The sequence below is a fragment of the Lutjanus erythropterus genome, chromosome 11 (genome assembly GCF_056507025.1).
Source record: "Lutjanus erythropterus isolate fLutEry1 chromosome 11, fLutEry1.hap2, whole genome shotgun sequence".
Taxonomy (NCBI): Eukaryota; Metazoa; Chordata; class Actinopteri; order Lutjaniformes; family Lutjanidae; genus Lutjanus; species Lutjanus erythropterus.
Window position 1 is genome coordinate 31840951 of NC_139327.1, and position 17149 is coordinate 31858099.

General features: G+C 40.8%; 1 protein-coding gene across 2 annotated transcripts in view; it reads left to right on the top strand.

Annotated features, from left to right (window-relative positions):
- LOC146319363 (glutamate receptor 1-like) overlaps positions 1 to 16045 on the top strand; it is a 94420-nt gene extending 78375 nt beyond the window's left edge. Inside the window, exons 16-18 of one of the 2 annotated variants that reach the window (XM_084729968.1) lie at positions 4170 to 4284; positions 9816 to 9950; positions 15595 to 16045. In XM_084729968.1, coding sequence (XP_084586094.1) covers positions 4170 to 4284; positions 9816 to 9950; positions 15595 to 15822 — 478 coding nt within the window. In that variant the 3' untranslated portion in view covers positions 15823 to 16045. The remainder of the gene's footprint in view (positions 1 to 4169; positions 4285 to 9815; positions 9951 to 15594) is intronic. The other variant, XR_014771542.1, reaches the window with a different exon arrangement.
- The last annotated feature ends 1104 nt before the right edge of the window (positions 16046 to 17149 follow it).

Below are 17149 nucleotides of genomic sequence, written 5' to 3' on the forward strand. Positions count from 1 at the left end.
TGCCACTCTGTAGCTTTGACCATCACTGGTATGTAAAGGGGAACAACAGGCAGCTTGTGGGGTATTTGTGTATTTTAAATAGGATCTGACACAAATGTAAAACACATGTTGCAAACTTCCCCTCATTACATCTGAACTTGTTATGTCACAGTGGTATTTTATATTCCACATGGTGTTTATGTCTAAACATTTGTCTGTTGTTCCTCCTTTATTTATCAGGTAATGAATGGAAATTAATGCAAGTCAAGGTTTGCTGCGCAGTAGTCAGTAATAGGATGCATTTGCTGTTTTTCAACCCAGACCATATTGAAATTTTGTTTTCCTTCACAGATATACCTCACAGACAACTTTGTTTGTGAGAAACTAACTCTCCTGCTATATCTGATCATCACTGGGCTCAACACAAAACAGTGGAGCAGTTTTGCCATCCATCAGTCTATTCACACATCACAGCCTGGATGAGTAGCCTAAATGGATTTATTCCCACTAGCTCCCTCCAGCTTTTCCTGGGGGATCCTCAAGTGATCCTAAGCCAGTTGGGAGGTGTAGTCACCCCCTAGCTTGTCCATGTTTTACCAATTTACGCACTTGGACATGTCCAAAGGAAGACTTCTAAGAGATATTCTTCTGAAATGGCTGAAAGTAGCAGTGGCTCAATTTGGGTGTCCTGTATGAAACTGAAACTGTAAATTGAAAGATTTAACCAGTGCCCCCAACTGGCAAAGATGGATCAGTCATGAACAAGACCCTGATCCTGGATTAAGAACATGGCTGTTTCTCCCAAGTGTATTCAGAATGATGAATGATATCTAGTTGAGGTCAGCAATTCTTTGCCTATACTGAGAACAGACTGGGTAGTCAAAGGTCGTTGGGCCAGAGTACTTTGGTCCAAAGGTCAGTCAAAGGTTTAGACCAGCCCCTGTGATGGAGTTTGGTTTTAAAGCCAGTGCCGGAGTGCCTGAAAGTGAAACAAACCTTATCTACTTGATACATTTGGACTTTAACCATGAGAAAGGTGACAATCCAAGAGCCATTTTTTCATATGAACTCCTGACAGTCTCTAGAGAATCAAGTCTGGACATTGTCCAGAGTTGCCCTTTCACTCATGAAGCACACAACAAAAGATCGTCTATAGAGTTGGGCAGTGTGTTAGAAAATTTCCAAATGAACATCGTCAGGCCATCAAGTGGCGACTGACGATATCTTCGTTCCCCCTCCTATCCTCTCCAGTCTCAGCTGGGAGATGTGCGCAAGCGGTGAATGAAATATGTCACGCATGCTGCGTACGTTCACTACATCTAATAAACAAAATTAACTTACAAAGTGCAAGAAATTGAATATTCTCACATGTATTTTCCTTTTTAAACAGAGGAATACAACTGTACACCTTCTGAATTAAAGTTTCTCTCTTTTATTAAATGAAAATGAGCTTAATTGGCTCGTTAAACCATAACATGTTTACCCCTCACTCTTCATCCAGCTTGGCGTGCTCATGGTTCGGCTGAGTGGGTGTGTACTGTGCCACAGGATGAGAGCGCGGCGCGGAGCAGCAGCTGTCGCTGTGCTGACCGTCACATTAGCAAAATAAAATGACAAATATCTCCCCAAAAACTGGCCCAAAAAAGCGACTGGCGATGGATTCAGCCCATTGACGATAGATGATATATTCGTCCAGTCGTCCAGCCCTAATTGTCTTATGTGAGTTATGTTCTCACCTACTGGCAATACTCCGTTTGGTTTAGGCATGGGGTGGTGCCTGGGTAGAGCGTGCAGGAGGCAGGACATGACGCAGAAAGTATGCTGTGGCAATCGCAGTGTTTTGTTCAGTTGTTTGTATCCTTCTGGTTTTGTGCTAGTGACAGGACAGAAATGTTGATCAACTGGCCCACTCACAGGCTGTGGATTCTCCTCTTAATTTAATGTTCAGGATCTCTGACACTCACACACAACGTCTATGGATGATGTTTAGTAAGTTCATGGCTGCAGCGCATGTATGAATGGGAATACTATAACAGGCATTTCACTTAACCCCTGCCTTTCGCCTTTTTGTTTGTGAGACCACAAACTAGTGGTTCCAAGATGTTTTTTGAGGCTGTTTCCTGACTGTGGGAGTCACCCGGCTCCCAGGCACTCACCTGTAAGCACCACCCCAAGAATGTTCCAGGATGTCACTGATTTAAGTTCATCTAGAGACACATGCAAGGAACTGAGCACTTACAGGAAATGGTTGAACTTGAAATTGGTTAGAACTTGGAGAAGAAGCTCTGCTGTGTAAAGGATCTCTGGATTCCTCTGGAAGAACCGATCCCCCTCCCTTAACAAACACGTACATGAACATCAGATCCTCGTTAAATCAACGAAGACATAATGAGGAGGTTGGGGAAACAACATTTTAACAAGGTCTGGGTTGAAAAGCAGTGAACCTGTCCTGTAGAGAACCATTCATTTTTTATTATCACACTAATAACAACATGCTTGTAAGCAGATGTAATGATGTTGCTATCTTCACTATGGCAGTCCTATGCTCATTAACACTTAGTTCCCTTCTATCCCTTATTACTATCATTCCCGTAGAAACCCTGTTAACTTGGCAGTATTAAAACTGAACGAGCAGGGCCTGTTGGACAAATTGAAAAACAGATGGTGGTATGACAAGGGAGAGTGCGGCCTCGGGGGAGGGGACTCCAAGGTCAGATCACCGTAACCCCCAACGGGTAACGACAGGCAATGGTACACGGGGGTAACCGGCAACAACCCACAACTTAAATATCAAGCATAAAACACTCCGGATGGCACCTCTGAAATTACACTGGAACCTCCTGTTTGGTGTCTTTCTCAGTAGTAATAATATTGCTTCCACCTCTGGAATAGTGGTGATTTGATCCAAATGATCAAAATGATTCACTCTCTGACTTTACATCTTCTGATCCAGGGGGTATTTTACAAAACACACTTGGAAAACTTTAATAACAAAACAGGGCCTTTAGAGATATCTGGTCTAAAATTGGGAACAGGTTGACGCAATCCAAAATTAAATTAAAAAAAATCCAGCTTCTTCCCAGCAGTCCAAAGCTCATGTTCAACCGGTGTAAACACTAACGCTCCCCTGATGCTCTGAGCTCCAAGTCCAGGCAGTGCGGCTGATCAAACTAGCTAACAGTTTACTTCGGCAGACTCTGTAAATCACAAAGAGTTGAGGCGGAGCAGCCAGAGGACATCAGAGGGAACATCAGAAAACATTTTCTCCATAAATTAAGATCCAGTTTCACCAAACTCCAAGGCTTACAGGGTGTAGAGTGGGAAAAATGGAGACACCATCCTCTGTATAACAAGTCAGTGTAGCATCAACATGATTTTGAAGCTGGTAGAATAGGTACATAAAGTTTCTTTAAATAAACTATATTCAACGCAAGTTTTTTTTTATATTCTGGGGAAAGAAATGTGGACTGGTTTATGTGTATGTAAAATAAAGTATCTGTTTTTAGACATTTTGTATTCATCAACAAGAAAAATCCACATACACTGAGATAATTTCTGTCACTATAAATCAACTGAGAAAATTTGAACCAGGATTATCCAGTCAGCTTGCGTAGTAAAATACCCCCTCTGGTCATCTTACCTCTTGAATCAATTCCTTGTTTATGGACAGTGTTGACTTATTCCACCCATAAAGTTTCACTGCAGCAATCCTTCAGCTTCTTTCCCCTACAAAATTCTTTATATATTTTCTTGCTTTTGGACAGCAGACTGTTTTGCTCACTAGACCAAAAGATACCGGAGTGTTTTCAGCTCTTGCCGGTTACCCAAAGTGATATAGTAATACACATCTCGCACGTAGGGAGTCAGGTCAAACCAAGCTAGATGGAGTATTAACGCATATCACTTTGACACTGATATTTTCCAAAACAGTTTTATGTGTGATTGTGCCTGTTTTATGTTTGATTTTGTTTTTCTTTCTGTTGTTGTTGAGGTGTTCTCTGTAGCATACAAAAGCATCTGTACTGCAAATGCCAGTTTTGCTCAAATCATTGCTGCCGCTGCTGCTGTAGCTACTGCAGCTCTGTTGCTGTGCAGCTGAACAATAACATAAGATAACATGGAGGTGCATAATGTTATTTATGTTATTTCCAACCCCCCTCCCCCTCCCTTCCTCTGATGGTTCTTTGAAGAATCCCAGTAAACCTAGCAGTACTGAAGCTCAATGAACAAGCCGTCTTAGACAAGTTGAAAAACAAGTGGTGGTATGACAAGGGGGAGTGTGGACACAAGGACTCCGGCAGAAAGGTCAGTTCTTGAGGTCGCTCGGCCTGGTCCCGAGGTCATGTGTTGGTTTCCCCCACTTCCCTTACCCCCATCAGACCCACCCCCCAAATCCCTAAACTTCAGCAGGTACACTCTGAAAAGAAAAATGTTTTTTTCTTGTTGTTTCCCTAAGTTGGTAGGAACTTTTTGTTTTGTTTTTGTTATTCTCAATTAATTTAATGATAATAGGACATTTTTTTGGGCCAATTCGGTTTGTTTGTCAACTTAATTTCTAACAGAAAAAGTAGTTATCTGGATATAACTCTTTTTCTGGCTCACCCTGTTAGAAGGTGGACCCGCAATAAAAACATCTGTGACTTTGGTAAATGCATAATCATTTTTTGCCACCGGGTATTGAACTTTAATTTGGTACCTAATCAGAGCAAGAAGTTGACAGAGAAAAAGGTTTTAAGGGTCTTTAATGGCAGCCACTATTTCTTAGCCTGTTGTTGAGGTACTCTTTAAGATCATGGTGCTACAACGAATGTAAACTTCAGCTCTTATAATTCAGGCTTGACACCCAGGAATTGAGCAAAGGCTAACGAAGAAGGTTCCACCAAAGATTCAACTGTCTCTACTTGGTGAAATATTTTGCTTTTTTCCTCAGTCCCTGATGGTGTTTGACAGAAAATGTAATCTGTATTTGATAAGAAGTTAATTTGAAATTTGTTGAGCTGTCACAATCTGAAAATTAATCTTGTGAAACAGGCCTGTAGTTTGACCAAACTGATTTATGTTTCAGAGCCAATTGTAGATAAAAGTCAAAGTCATTTGAGAGAGAGGGTTTTGATGAGAAGATTGAAAGCATTCACGTATTTGTCAGCCAGATACAAGATCAGAGCTAGCAGTCGTGTAGGTCGGCTTAGCTTCGCACAAAGTCTGTAAACAAGGGAAAACAGGTAGCCTGGCTCTCTACAAAGGTGACTAAATCCTCCTCAAATTTACGTGTTGTATCTTGTTTATTTAATCTGGACAAAAACTGAAGTGTGAAAACATCAGGTTGTGGTTTTACAAGCATTATCTGGTGGACTCTTTTTTTGGAAGGAAGCAGTGATTTCCTTGAGTCCTGGGCCCGGTTGCACCAACAGGGCTTATGCCTGGCCTTAACCAAAGTCTGACGGTACTTGGCATTCTAATAGATACCAGTACTCCAAAAATGTCAACACTTTATACTGACATTTCCATGGGAGGACCGCCATCAGTTTAATGGATTTTTGTCCAAAAAAAAACACACAATCGTTTTTTCTTAGCCCTGCTCAGGAGACCTTTCAAATTTTTCTGTAAATTGGCTCCCCAAGTCTGAGCAATCATTTATGACCTCTGTTTATTCTCTCCAAGTCAACAGCTTCCTCTTCTTATTTATTATTACATTGGGCTGTTAGGCAGTCAGTGTTTTGTTGTGCTGGCTGCACAACCCTATTGTCTTATCACAACATCTTTGAAATCACCTTTTATTTTTCCTTGACCCTGCATAACGTCATTACAAATTGGAATTGATTAGTGCCAAATTAGCAAGAGAGCGGCAGATCGTTAATAATGTATCTCAGCAGCGCACACTGCTAGGCATGGTCGCTTGGGCATTCACATGGACACACATTGCTGAGACCAAGAGTAGTTCAGACTAGGCTTAAGTGTGGTTAACACAACTGAGGTAAAGTCCAATCTAAAGACTGGTCTTAACAAAGACCTACTTAGCAGTTAGGACCTGACATAGTAAAGACCAGTCAATGCAACCCATCCTTGTTGTTGCAGAGGAAACTAAAAAAAGAAGAAAGGGTCATTACATCAGTAAAAGGCATTCTATGACCCCCAGGTGTAAGCCTGCAGAGGATTATGTGATTGCTGTGTGTGTGTGACCAAGGCAATCACAATTTTTGAGAAGAAGCAGTGTCCCATTCTTGTAAATGTGATATCTCAAAAATGCCTTGAGAGAATTTCTTTGAACTTGCCACAAATGTCAACTTGACTCAAGGATGAACTGCTCAGACTTTTGTGCGTGGTCAAAGATCATCGTGACCTCACAAAACAGGTATTTGGACATACAACTCAAGAGTTCATACACAGAAATGTCTAGTAGGATATTAGCAGTGCTGGAGTATCCAGCTAGTTAAATTCCAGTTACCAATCAAAATGTTGGTGATCCAAATACTCTTTTGGGTTGCCAGGTAGAGATCTGCAGAGTACTGAGTGCACTCATCCAGTGTGTATGACAAGATGCTTCTTGTAGTCCCTTCATGCAGCTCATAAAACAAAAAATATATAATTAGATGAATAAATAAATCATAAAAATAAACTTTTTTTTATGGCAAGTGCAATAAAAGATTTGGGATGTGCCTAAAGCCTTAGGAAAGGCTGGATTTTGTTATTGTTCAGCAGAGCCCGGCTAGCTGCCCTTGTTTCCAGTCTTAATACAGTACTACGCTTAGCTAAATGGTTCCTGGTGGTAGCATCACAGTAATTGTACAGAGAAGAAAGTGGTATAAATCTTTTAATGTAACTTTTACTTTAACATCTCAACATGAAGTTCAGTACCTGCTGGCATATTACAAGAAGGGGAGGAGAACTTTTTTGTTTTTAGAGTGTAACACTGCTGCTCAGCTGACCATTCTGAAGAGCTGGAGGATAAATCAAACCAACATTAGGTCATTTAAGCTTTTTCATGGCATGTGAAAACCTCATGACTCCAATTTGTAGTTAAAATTAGAAGCTGTCCACGCCTGCTTAAAGTGCTGAGTACATTTGATGAACTTTGTTACCTCAAAACTTGCTACAGACTCTGCGTACAGTCAGATGAATTTATGCAAATTAATGAGAAAATGAGCCGGGCTTTAGCCGGTTCTGACAAAGCAGACTTTTTTGGAGATAAGGGGTTTTCATGTCTCCAGATCATTAGATTTCTTCAGAGGCTTTTCTCTGCTCAGCCTTCCTTCTGTTCTCCAGAATATTCTGTGGTCAGCACAGTTCAATTGAAGCAGCCACAGACAGACAGACGAGGAACTCTGCTGAAAAATGTGACTTTTTACATCACTCTTAATCGCAAATCCTGCTTGCCTTTGGGTGCCACATTTACATTTATATTTTTAGACTATCCTTGTGGTTGTACAGTGTGCTGGAGTTTTGAAAAAGACGTTTTCAGGCGATTTTTTTTTTTCTTTGTCAAAAGGGAAGTAGCTATTCTGGCCTGGCAGAGAAGCCCCAGACTAAAGTCTTTTTTTTACCCACACATCAGATGTAAAAAGTCAGATTTTCAGAACTGTAAATATATTTTCTTTCTCTTCCTCTTTCTCTCGCTCTCTCATGGTGTCAACATAGGACTCTCTACCTCCCACTCTCTCTCTCTCTGTTTATGGCTGCTAACCAACAGTTGATAAAAATCTGAAGCTACTGACCACAGCTTTACCACACCCTCCTCTTCCTCCCCTCTCTCTCTCTCTCTCACACACACACAAACACACACTTACGTTTTTGTCTCCAATCTGCCATGTACCTCCTGTTTCCTCTGAACTCGCTGTGTAACAGACCGAAACTAACAAATGGAAGAAAACATTCATCAGTCTGTCATCATTTTGGCAGCAAGACTTAACATCAGACTGAAAAAAGCTGTAATGAGACTTTTTTTTTTTTTTTTCCACATTCACACTATAGAACATTCATAAAAAGAAATCAGATCCCTGGGAAATTTAAATTCAAGTCATTCTATTTTTTTGACAAATATAAAGTCGATATTATTTTATGAATTAAGAATTAAGAGTTGCAGAGGGGTGGTGACACTGCATTGGTATCTGACAAGGTTGGAAGGGAGACTGGGCTGGAATTAGGGGTCAAAGCTTTTGTTGTAGGCTATCAACCAACCTTGAGGTTGATTAGGCTTTATAATATTAGCTGATTGAGATATTAAAAATACTGCATCATCATTTTCATTTGTGATTCCTCCAGAAAAAAAGTCACATTTAGTTAATTTTTACACATTAAACAACATTTTTGTCATTTATCCACCTGATATCAGTCTTGGTGTGCAGGGTTCTTCTCTGTATTTTATCTCTACTCTGTCATTTACTCCCTTTGACATTTTGTCACCCTGACTGATATTTAAATTTAAAATGTATTCTTTAAAAAAAAAATGTTGATTTCAGTCTGATGTGAAAGTGTCTTTTGGTATTTCACACAAGCTGATTGACTGAGGTAAACATGACAGTTTGGAGAGGAAAGCGCTCTGATAGGCTCTCCCCAGCTTCACAGCACTTCCTGTTGAAGAAAGGCCCCGCTCACTTTGAGTGCTTTTTTTTTTCCCTCCTGTTCATTTTTGTTTTTTTTAACGAGGCTGCATGCTATTGGATGAGAAAGCTAAGACACGCCCACCAAAAATCAAGTGATGCATGCGACAGAAGAACACGCAGCCACTTATGTCATGAGAAACAAGTGCTCAACAACCAATCAAATCCCCCCTTTTTCAGAAAGAAATGTTTTATAAGGATGCAATACTAAACATTTGTTCTTTTATACGAGTTGACATAGTCAGAAGTGATATTGGACTGAACAGCAAAGACATCCTCTTTTTTATTCATACTGAATATAACTGTGGTGTAGACAGCAAATCTGAAATGTTACCTAATTTTTACCTGATTTTTAAGTAAATGAATCAACAACCCAGTCTATAGAGATGAGTTTTTTTTTTTTTCTTAGTTTTCCTTCACTTTATTTGCATTTATGTGCATGAAGTTGCATGTCACAGATATGGATTATCAAAGGCTGTGATTAGGAGCAAAGGAGACAGTTAGTTATCTTACCCTTGGTAGGAGATGAAAATTAAAGGGGTACTTCACCAATTACACCAAGTACAGCAGCTTTTAGTCTCTTGTATGTCAAACTTCAAAAATGCTGAATACTACAAGTTTTGGCATTTTAGCTGTCGCCATCTTTCTTTCTTTTTTTTTCCTTCACTTTTGTTTGCGCCAGAGGTCACCATATTTTTAGACATGAGCATGGAGCAGGGGGGTTTCACAGCAAATGCTAAGTTGTCAGCTAATGCTAACAGTAGCTAGCTTGCAACCACAATTCGTGTTAACTGTGATATTAATTGGGATGCTGATTTTGGGATAGTGAAAAACAGGCTTAAAAGAAAATGTGCTTACTGGGAAAAGTGAACAGCCAACTATTCTATCGATAAGCCTCTATCCTGATTGGCAGGTTGCCATGGTAGTGACTTGTCAATCATAAGGAAGCCCAACCCTAAAGTGTACCCCGTTTTGATTGGTGATGAATAAACTGATTTTGATTTGTAAAATTAGTGGAGTGCCCCTTTAAATGCCAACAGATTGTTTTTTTTTTATTTTACAGTCTCATTGTCACAGCCTTTGAAAGCCGAAAAAGTGTGCTGTTAGTTAGAAAGATGTTTTTTAGTTTTAGTTTTAATGATGTTCTAGTTCATCCTCAGTAGCGTTCAAGCTGTAGTGATGTCATGACTCTCTGCTCAATGATTGGTTGTCCCTGACCCCACCTCTCTGCGCTGACAGGACAAGACAAGTGCGCTCAGTCTGAGCAACGTAGCGGGAGTGTTTTACATCCTGATTGGTGGGCTGGGGCTGGCCATGCTCGTGGCTCTGGTCGAGTTCTGCTACAAGTCCCGGATCGAGTCGAGAAGAATGAAGGTGAGTCCAGCGTGATCGACTGAAAGCTTGTGGCTGTCTTCCCTGAATATTAATATTGATTATTATTGTGCCATATCTTGAAAAAATCATGTCGTTGAACACCAAATAACAGATTTGATTTTACTGGTCCCCTGGCTGAATCCCCGCTCAATGAGATCTGTTCTTAGAAAAGCAAGAAGAAGCATGCAGTCCGGTTTTCTCCCAGAGAAAAGAAATCAAAGAGTCATAGTGAGATAAAACCATTTTAGCCATTTAAAAAAAAAAAAGTTTCAACTCATCTTGTGAATCTTTGGTCTAAATTCAAAGCTCCCCCCAAAATAGCTGGTGTTATACTTTCCACATACATGAAGGTCCGTATGACAGAAATTTTGAGGGTGAACAGGCTCTGTGCGGACATCATTAGTTGCGACCGCCAGTACTCTGATCCTGTCGGCGCCAATGTACAGCACGAGTGTTTAACACGGACTCCAGACAGCACTATAAGCTGAGCTACTGTGCATCCATTGTGTCCACAGCTGTGTACACGTTCGTTTGGGAGTATAATCCAAGTTTAAACCTAACCATGCTGCGTCCATTTTGCAGACTTAACCATATAATGACAAAGGTCTGGGCTGTTGCTGGTACTCTTCAGAGATCATTTATGTTGTTTTTTGGAGTCACTGGCAAACGATGTGTTCTGGTTTTTAGGTATGAGGACGTGCCAATACAAACCACTTTGGTAAAGTAGCAAACAAGCAGATTTATTGTTAATTTAAGAAAATATCAATAGATAAATACATTTTCATTAAGTTTCTGTTCCTAACTAAACCCATACAAGTTCCTGCATGAGCTATTAACTAATATTTCTGGTAAACCAGATGTATATCATTTAATATTATTCATGGCTGCAGTTTTATGTTTTGATTATCAGGAGTTTTATCTGTAGCTTCAGAGTAGTTCTTTCCAGCATCCACAGGGCAGGATCACCAGCATTACTGCCATCTGAAAGTGCATCAGCTGAACTCTACTTATCTGACACTCTGCTCTCGAGCTCCTCTTTATCGCCAGCGTCTGTATGTGATGAAACGGCGGTCGCCTCATTACAGACTGTGGCGGTTTATACTGAGACTTTGATGGGCTGCTCAGAAGGAACAAACAAGTCATTAGAGCTATTTTCTCCACAGCAGAAGCACCAGTCTGTTACTCTCATCTCTGCTGGACTTTTGTTATTCTGTTCACATGTGCGTCTGTGCACAAAGACTTGAAACCCTCGCCGAAGGCGGCGCTGACACAACATGTGTGAAGGATTTCATCAGTCAGAGCAGATGGAGGGCTGTGCAGAGCAGGGTTACACTGCGGTTACCTGCTGCAGAGGTAGATGTATTCACACTGAGGAGCACTGCAGCACACATAGAACTAATAGTCAATACAGCAATATACCATGAAAGACTCACTGCTACATAATTGATGCTTGGCCATAAATATTAAAATATGTTCTCCTGTAGAGACGAAGTGAATCTTTTCTCTTTCCTGCCGACATGTTAACAGCACCACTTCAACTTTCTATTAGTTTATTGCTGCTTTTCTATTATAACACAAGTGTACACGCTGTCTGTTAATTTTGTGATGACTCATAACCCTCTCAAACAGACCCGATGGCCGCGGTCTCCATCACACATCACAATACAAAACTGTTGGACACAACACACTGATGATTGGGCTTCCCATCAGCCACAGCTGCGCTCTGTGTTCAGTGCTAATTGTAGACTGTAAATAAAGACGGACGATGCATCTCTGCTTCCTCTCGCTGAGGAAGAATGAAGCCAAAATATCTCAGATATGAGTGCTGGTGTTGGAGTGCCGGTGACGTCATTTGGTGACAGAGCTAATGCAGAAGTTATCAGGGTTGGAGTCGCGGTGTTGAGGTCCCGCCCTTACACCCGGCCGACTCAATGAGAAACAGAGCTCAGCTGTCAGTCATGACTGAACACAAATAGCTAATTCAAACCAAACTAATCAGAAAAATGATCCCTCAAACATACATCAGTGCGATAAGAACTACCTAAAATGGCAGAAACCATCTTTGGGAAAAATTAGAAGTGTACTTTGATCTTTTAGTTTGGTCCATGCCCCATCTGCTAACATGGAGGTGATGCAGTATATGACCTATACTGCAGCCAGCTACCAGGATAATCAGAATAATAACTGAATCAGATGAAAAATTCCTCATGTAAACACTCACTGATCCAATCCATCTTGATCGGAATTCATTTTCAAGCTGATTGAGAGAGTGGGTGTAAATATGATAATCTGATTGAAAGGCAAATAACATCCATGTACATGTTAAATCTGATCGTTTCTCTTTGGTTGGGATAAAATACATTCTTTCTGTGCACGTCTGCCTCACCTGGAGTTTCTGGGAGGGACAGAAACATGACGGTAGCAAAACAAACTTGGGTAGTACCCTAAAGATTTAAAGACGCTCATATTGTTCCCAGGACACAATGTGGGTCCACCTCGAAAATTACCATGCGGACAAATTCTTTGGTTAGTGGCAGCCGGCAAACCGAAGCCAGGTCTTCCTCATCTTCAGTTGTATTTCCATCAGATTAGAAACTTTACAACAGATAGAATTCAGTTTGCACATAAGGAAAAGGTGATATTCTGATTAATGCTTGGGGGCACGCAAACACACGTTTAATGGGATCACTTTTTTAGCGCCCATGTACATAATTAAGTTGGACTTTCTTTCTAAATTCTGTTATGATCCCTTTGTTTTTCAGAATATTACACAGTATTGTAGTGCCACAGCCTAATGAGAGTTTCACCTCTTATACTTATACTCTGTGTTAATTTTTAAGCATTAAGCTAAATTTAATTTCAGGTGCTTCTGGGAGGAAAAGCATTAACAGGGATTGCAGTATGTTAGATATGACAGACGGTTGTTAAGGTTGAATAATTAACAGTCGAGAAGAATTAGCATTTTCATAAGGCACACATTACACACCACTATTTATTTATTGTAAGAAAAGAAAATGTATTCAGGTTAGTAAATCACAAATCTTCTGTGTGATGTTTTAACAGGTGGCTGTTGCTCCTGCAGGCGACAACATTAATAGACTTTGTGCAGAGACAGATGCTGTACTGTTGTGTTTTGACAGCACATGTAGACTGTGACAATAAAACCCTCTATTACAGTGAGAGTGATTGGCGAGAGATGAACGAAAGGCACACAAAGAGAGGGAGAGGGAGAGATAGAGTTCCCCTCAGTGTTTACAGTGTTTGGAGGCTGACTCAGGTGGATTGTAAACTGTTAACTTCGAGGTGAAAGCAGGAGGGAGATAAGTGTTTGACTTTGTTGTTCAGATGTGAGAGCTCTGGCTCCGAGGTGTTGTGGGTGTTAGAGCTGCTCCAGTAAATGAATAAACCTGGGATTTATTTGTACCAATCTTCCTGACGACTGTTGATGGCAGGCGGCAAACAGCGAGGGAGTGTGGGAGCCTCAGAGGCCTGATACAGGATATTAACTCTGGATCCACATCATTAGTTTCACTGAGAGGAGACACCGAGAGACAGCTCCGCTATTCAAAAACAACTTTTACTGTTATTACTACTGGTGATGACTGAATACAAACACACACACACTAATACCTTACTTCCTACCTACCTAATCAAGACTGTGCTTTACAAACAACAGTGGTTATTTGTTCAAAAATCTTCTAATGACCCGTGCTTTCACTGAAGCAGACGTTTCATGACGGGGGCACGCAAACACACAAGGAACAGGTGCATGCAGGTGTTCTCGAAACAAGAGGAAGATGTTTATTGTATTTTGACCGCTGATTTACAGCTGCGACACACATCTCTTGGAGGTCATTAAGGTGCTTCAGCCTGCAATTTGTGTCAAAAATCGCACCCTTTCTCAGAGCGCTAACTCAGTCAAATCTGACTTACACTCCCCAAGAATATTATTATTTCTGATGTCAAATGCAAATTAATCTGTTTAGACAAGAGAAAAAAGGCGCTCCTTATGACTCTAGAAACTGCCTGAGAATCCTCATGTTTTTAAAGGGAAAATTCTGAACTTTTCACAGGGATGTCCAATCAGTGTTGATGGTAATTAAAGCAATAAAGTTCTCAGTGCTTCTATACTGACACAGAAAGCTGAGTTCTCCTGCTCGTGGAGCTACATGTACCAGGATGCATTGCCCACAAGCATCCTACGCCCGCGCCCATTTTGCTGTGTATCACCGCCCTGTATCGCTATTACTTTGTTGGCCAGAACATGGTGTTAGGCGCCAAAAATACTCATCTAGCACGCGCCCTGGCTACCCAAAGAGACTAGAAGCTGAAACAGTCTGTAGTTCTTCGTTAACACCAACTACATCACTCGTGACATCACTGGATGCAGGAAGAACAGCAGATGTTTGCAGCAGGAGAACTTAGCTTCCCCAGTCAATACAGCAGCACTGAGGAATTTATTGCTTTGATTGACTACATTAACTATCAACACTGACTGGATATCAATATGAAAACTGCCAAATTTTCCCTTAAAGGTTTAGAAGAAGAACAACAATAACAAACACATTATTTATCCCCCTTTGGGGAAATTCAGTTTCACTCAATTGTTATTATTATGCACCCACACACAGGCCCAAAATACACACACAGGACCCACAGACACACAGTTATTTTGAAAAATGTTGAGAGTGATGGGGCTGCCGCATAGTCAGGCACCTGAAACAGTTCAAGGTTTGATGCCGTGCTCAAGGGTACCTCAGCAGTGCCATTTATTTAAATATTTTCTCCTGCAATGAATAGTGTTGATCAAGTTCCTTGAAATCACTTCATTCAAAAAAATTTCCTAATGACCTTCTCCTAATGAAATTCACACCTCGCCGTAGAGCTGCAATGATTAGTCAATTAATTGACCAGTTGACAACTAAAAAATGTCCATATTCTCTGATTTCAGCTCCTGAAATGTGATTATTTTCTGGTTTCTTTAGTCCTCAATAACAGTAAACTGAATATCTTTGGATGGTGGACAAAACAAAACAGTAGAGGACATCACCTTGGGCTTTGGGGATTTTTTATCAATATTTTAGACAATTTCTGACATTTAATGGATCAAACAACTAATAGATTAATCAAGAAAATAACAGACTCACTGATCAAAAATGAAAATAATAATTAGTCCTTGTCTTGTTACTGACCTGACGACTGTTTTTGTATCAGCATCTAAGACAAACTCTACATTTCGTTCTCGAGGCGCTAAGAAAAGCTAAATCATGAGTATGCTATTTGTTGTGTCCAACAGTGTTATATTGTCATGTGGAAGCTTGTTCGAATGTCGACTTTCATTTCCTTGAGGTTTCAAAAGGAAATCCATCAAACAAGATGTTCTGAAAGGCAGATTTTTGTTTTTGACTTGAAAAGATAATATTGATGTGCGAATAGTCAACACTGAGAGAGGGAAATGATTTATTTTAGGCTGAGAGAGGAGATTCACCCGTTAAATAAAGATGAAAACAGCATTCTTCTGTTGACTCTTGCGAGCTGAATGGATTTTTACACCTCAGAACTCCGTCCCAGGATTGACTGAACTTCACTGTGTGTTTATCTTAAGTTTTTAAACAGGCTCCTTTACTCCTTCTCTATCTCGCAGGAGCTCATCGACGCCGCCATGATGAGCACCAGCCTCGGTGGGATGGTGGGCGGTGGAGGAGGAGGCGGCGCAGTGGCAGGCGGTTATGGAGGAGGAGGAGGAGGAGCGTCAGGGCTTGGAGGTGAGAACGGCCGTGTGGTGGCGCACGATTTCCCAAAAGCCGGAGCCCAAGGTTTACCCTGCATGAGCAAAGCTGCCGGCCTGGGACTGTCCTCTTCAGGCATGTGATCAAAACTGAGACTCTTGATTGGACGGAACGCTCCTGTCCGTCTGTCTGTCTGTTTGTAAGGAAGGAAAACGGGACACAAGAAGGACTTAAGAGAAAAGAAAGGAGAGAGGAGAAGAGGAGAGATGACAGATGGAGGGAGGAAAGACCAGAGGTCAGGGAAGGAAGGAGGGAGGAGAAGAAAGAGATTTGCTGAGGGAGAAAAGAAGAATGGAGGGAATGTAGTGGAAGATTTAAGAAAAGAAAGGGAGAAGGAAGAGAAAAAATGCGAGGATGAAGAAGGAGAATAAATTAGGAGATGAAAGACAGTAACGATGGAAACAAAGAGGACGTAAGGAGAGGTGAAGGAGATGAAGGAGGGGAAAAACAAGGCAGAAAGAGAGAACGAAAAGAGAGATGCAAAGAAAAGAAGACAAAAAAGAAGGAGAGTGGAAGAGAGTTTGCAAAAGAAGAAAAGATGGAGGATGTTTTTTTTTCAGGCAGGCAGAAGGAGGGGCGTTCATGTTCACCGTGGCTGGACAACAGAACTCTGATATCCAGAGAGCACCTGAACACAACACCAGAGCTGAATCAAATCAAACAGAGTCAACAAGCGACTGGGCTTAATGAACCATAAAAAACTGAAACTCTACTTTTTCTACGAGCGCTGTCTTAAACTTAACTCCTCCTCCTCTGCAATAATAGAACCCAGGGGGAGAAACAGAGGAGGGATTCATTTTTTAAAAACTTCCTAATTAATGCATCTGCTCTCCTTCTTCTTCTTCTTTGCCTCATCCCACCCTTCACTCCTCTTCTCTTCCTCCAGTTCAGCAGTAACACCGAAAGCTTCGTCACGTTCACGCTAAATGCCACTTCCATATCTGAGAGGGTTGAGAAAGTCAGAATTTGAGCATGTAAACATTTTTTTAAACACAGACAAACACTCGTGTTGGCAATGAAAATCTTGCTGATATTATTCTGGAGTACCTGATCAGTGAGCTTCGAATATAATAATACAGTTTAGGTATGAAGAGAGGTGTGTCACCTGCTGAGTTTTCTGCACAAAATGCTTTTTGTTTGTATATTTTGTAGCAAATGTATAATATGATATTGTTAGAGGTCTTCAGCGGTCCAAAATGTTGGACCCGATCTGAAGTGGGTGCTATTGTTCCGAGGGTACATTATTATTATATCGTATCATATTATTTTTAAAGTCCTTTTTCCTGTTATTTCTTATTTTCTATTGAAATCCTTCTATTTTCTCGTGCTGTGTTTATTGTTGTGCACCAGTATATATGTGAAAACCTACTTGGCAGTAGGGCTGGGCAGTATGGACAGAATCAACTATCA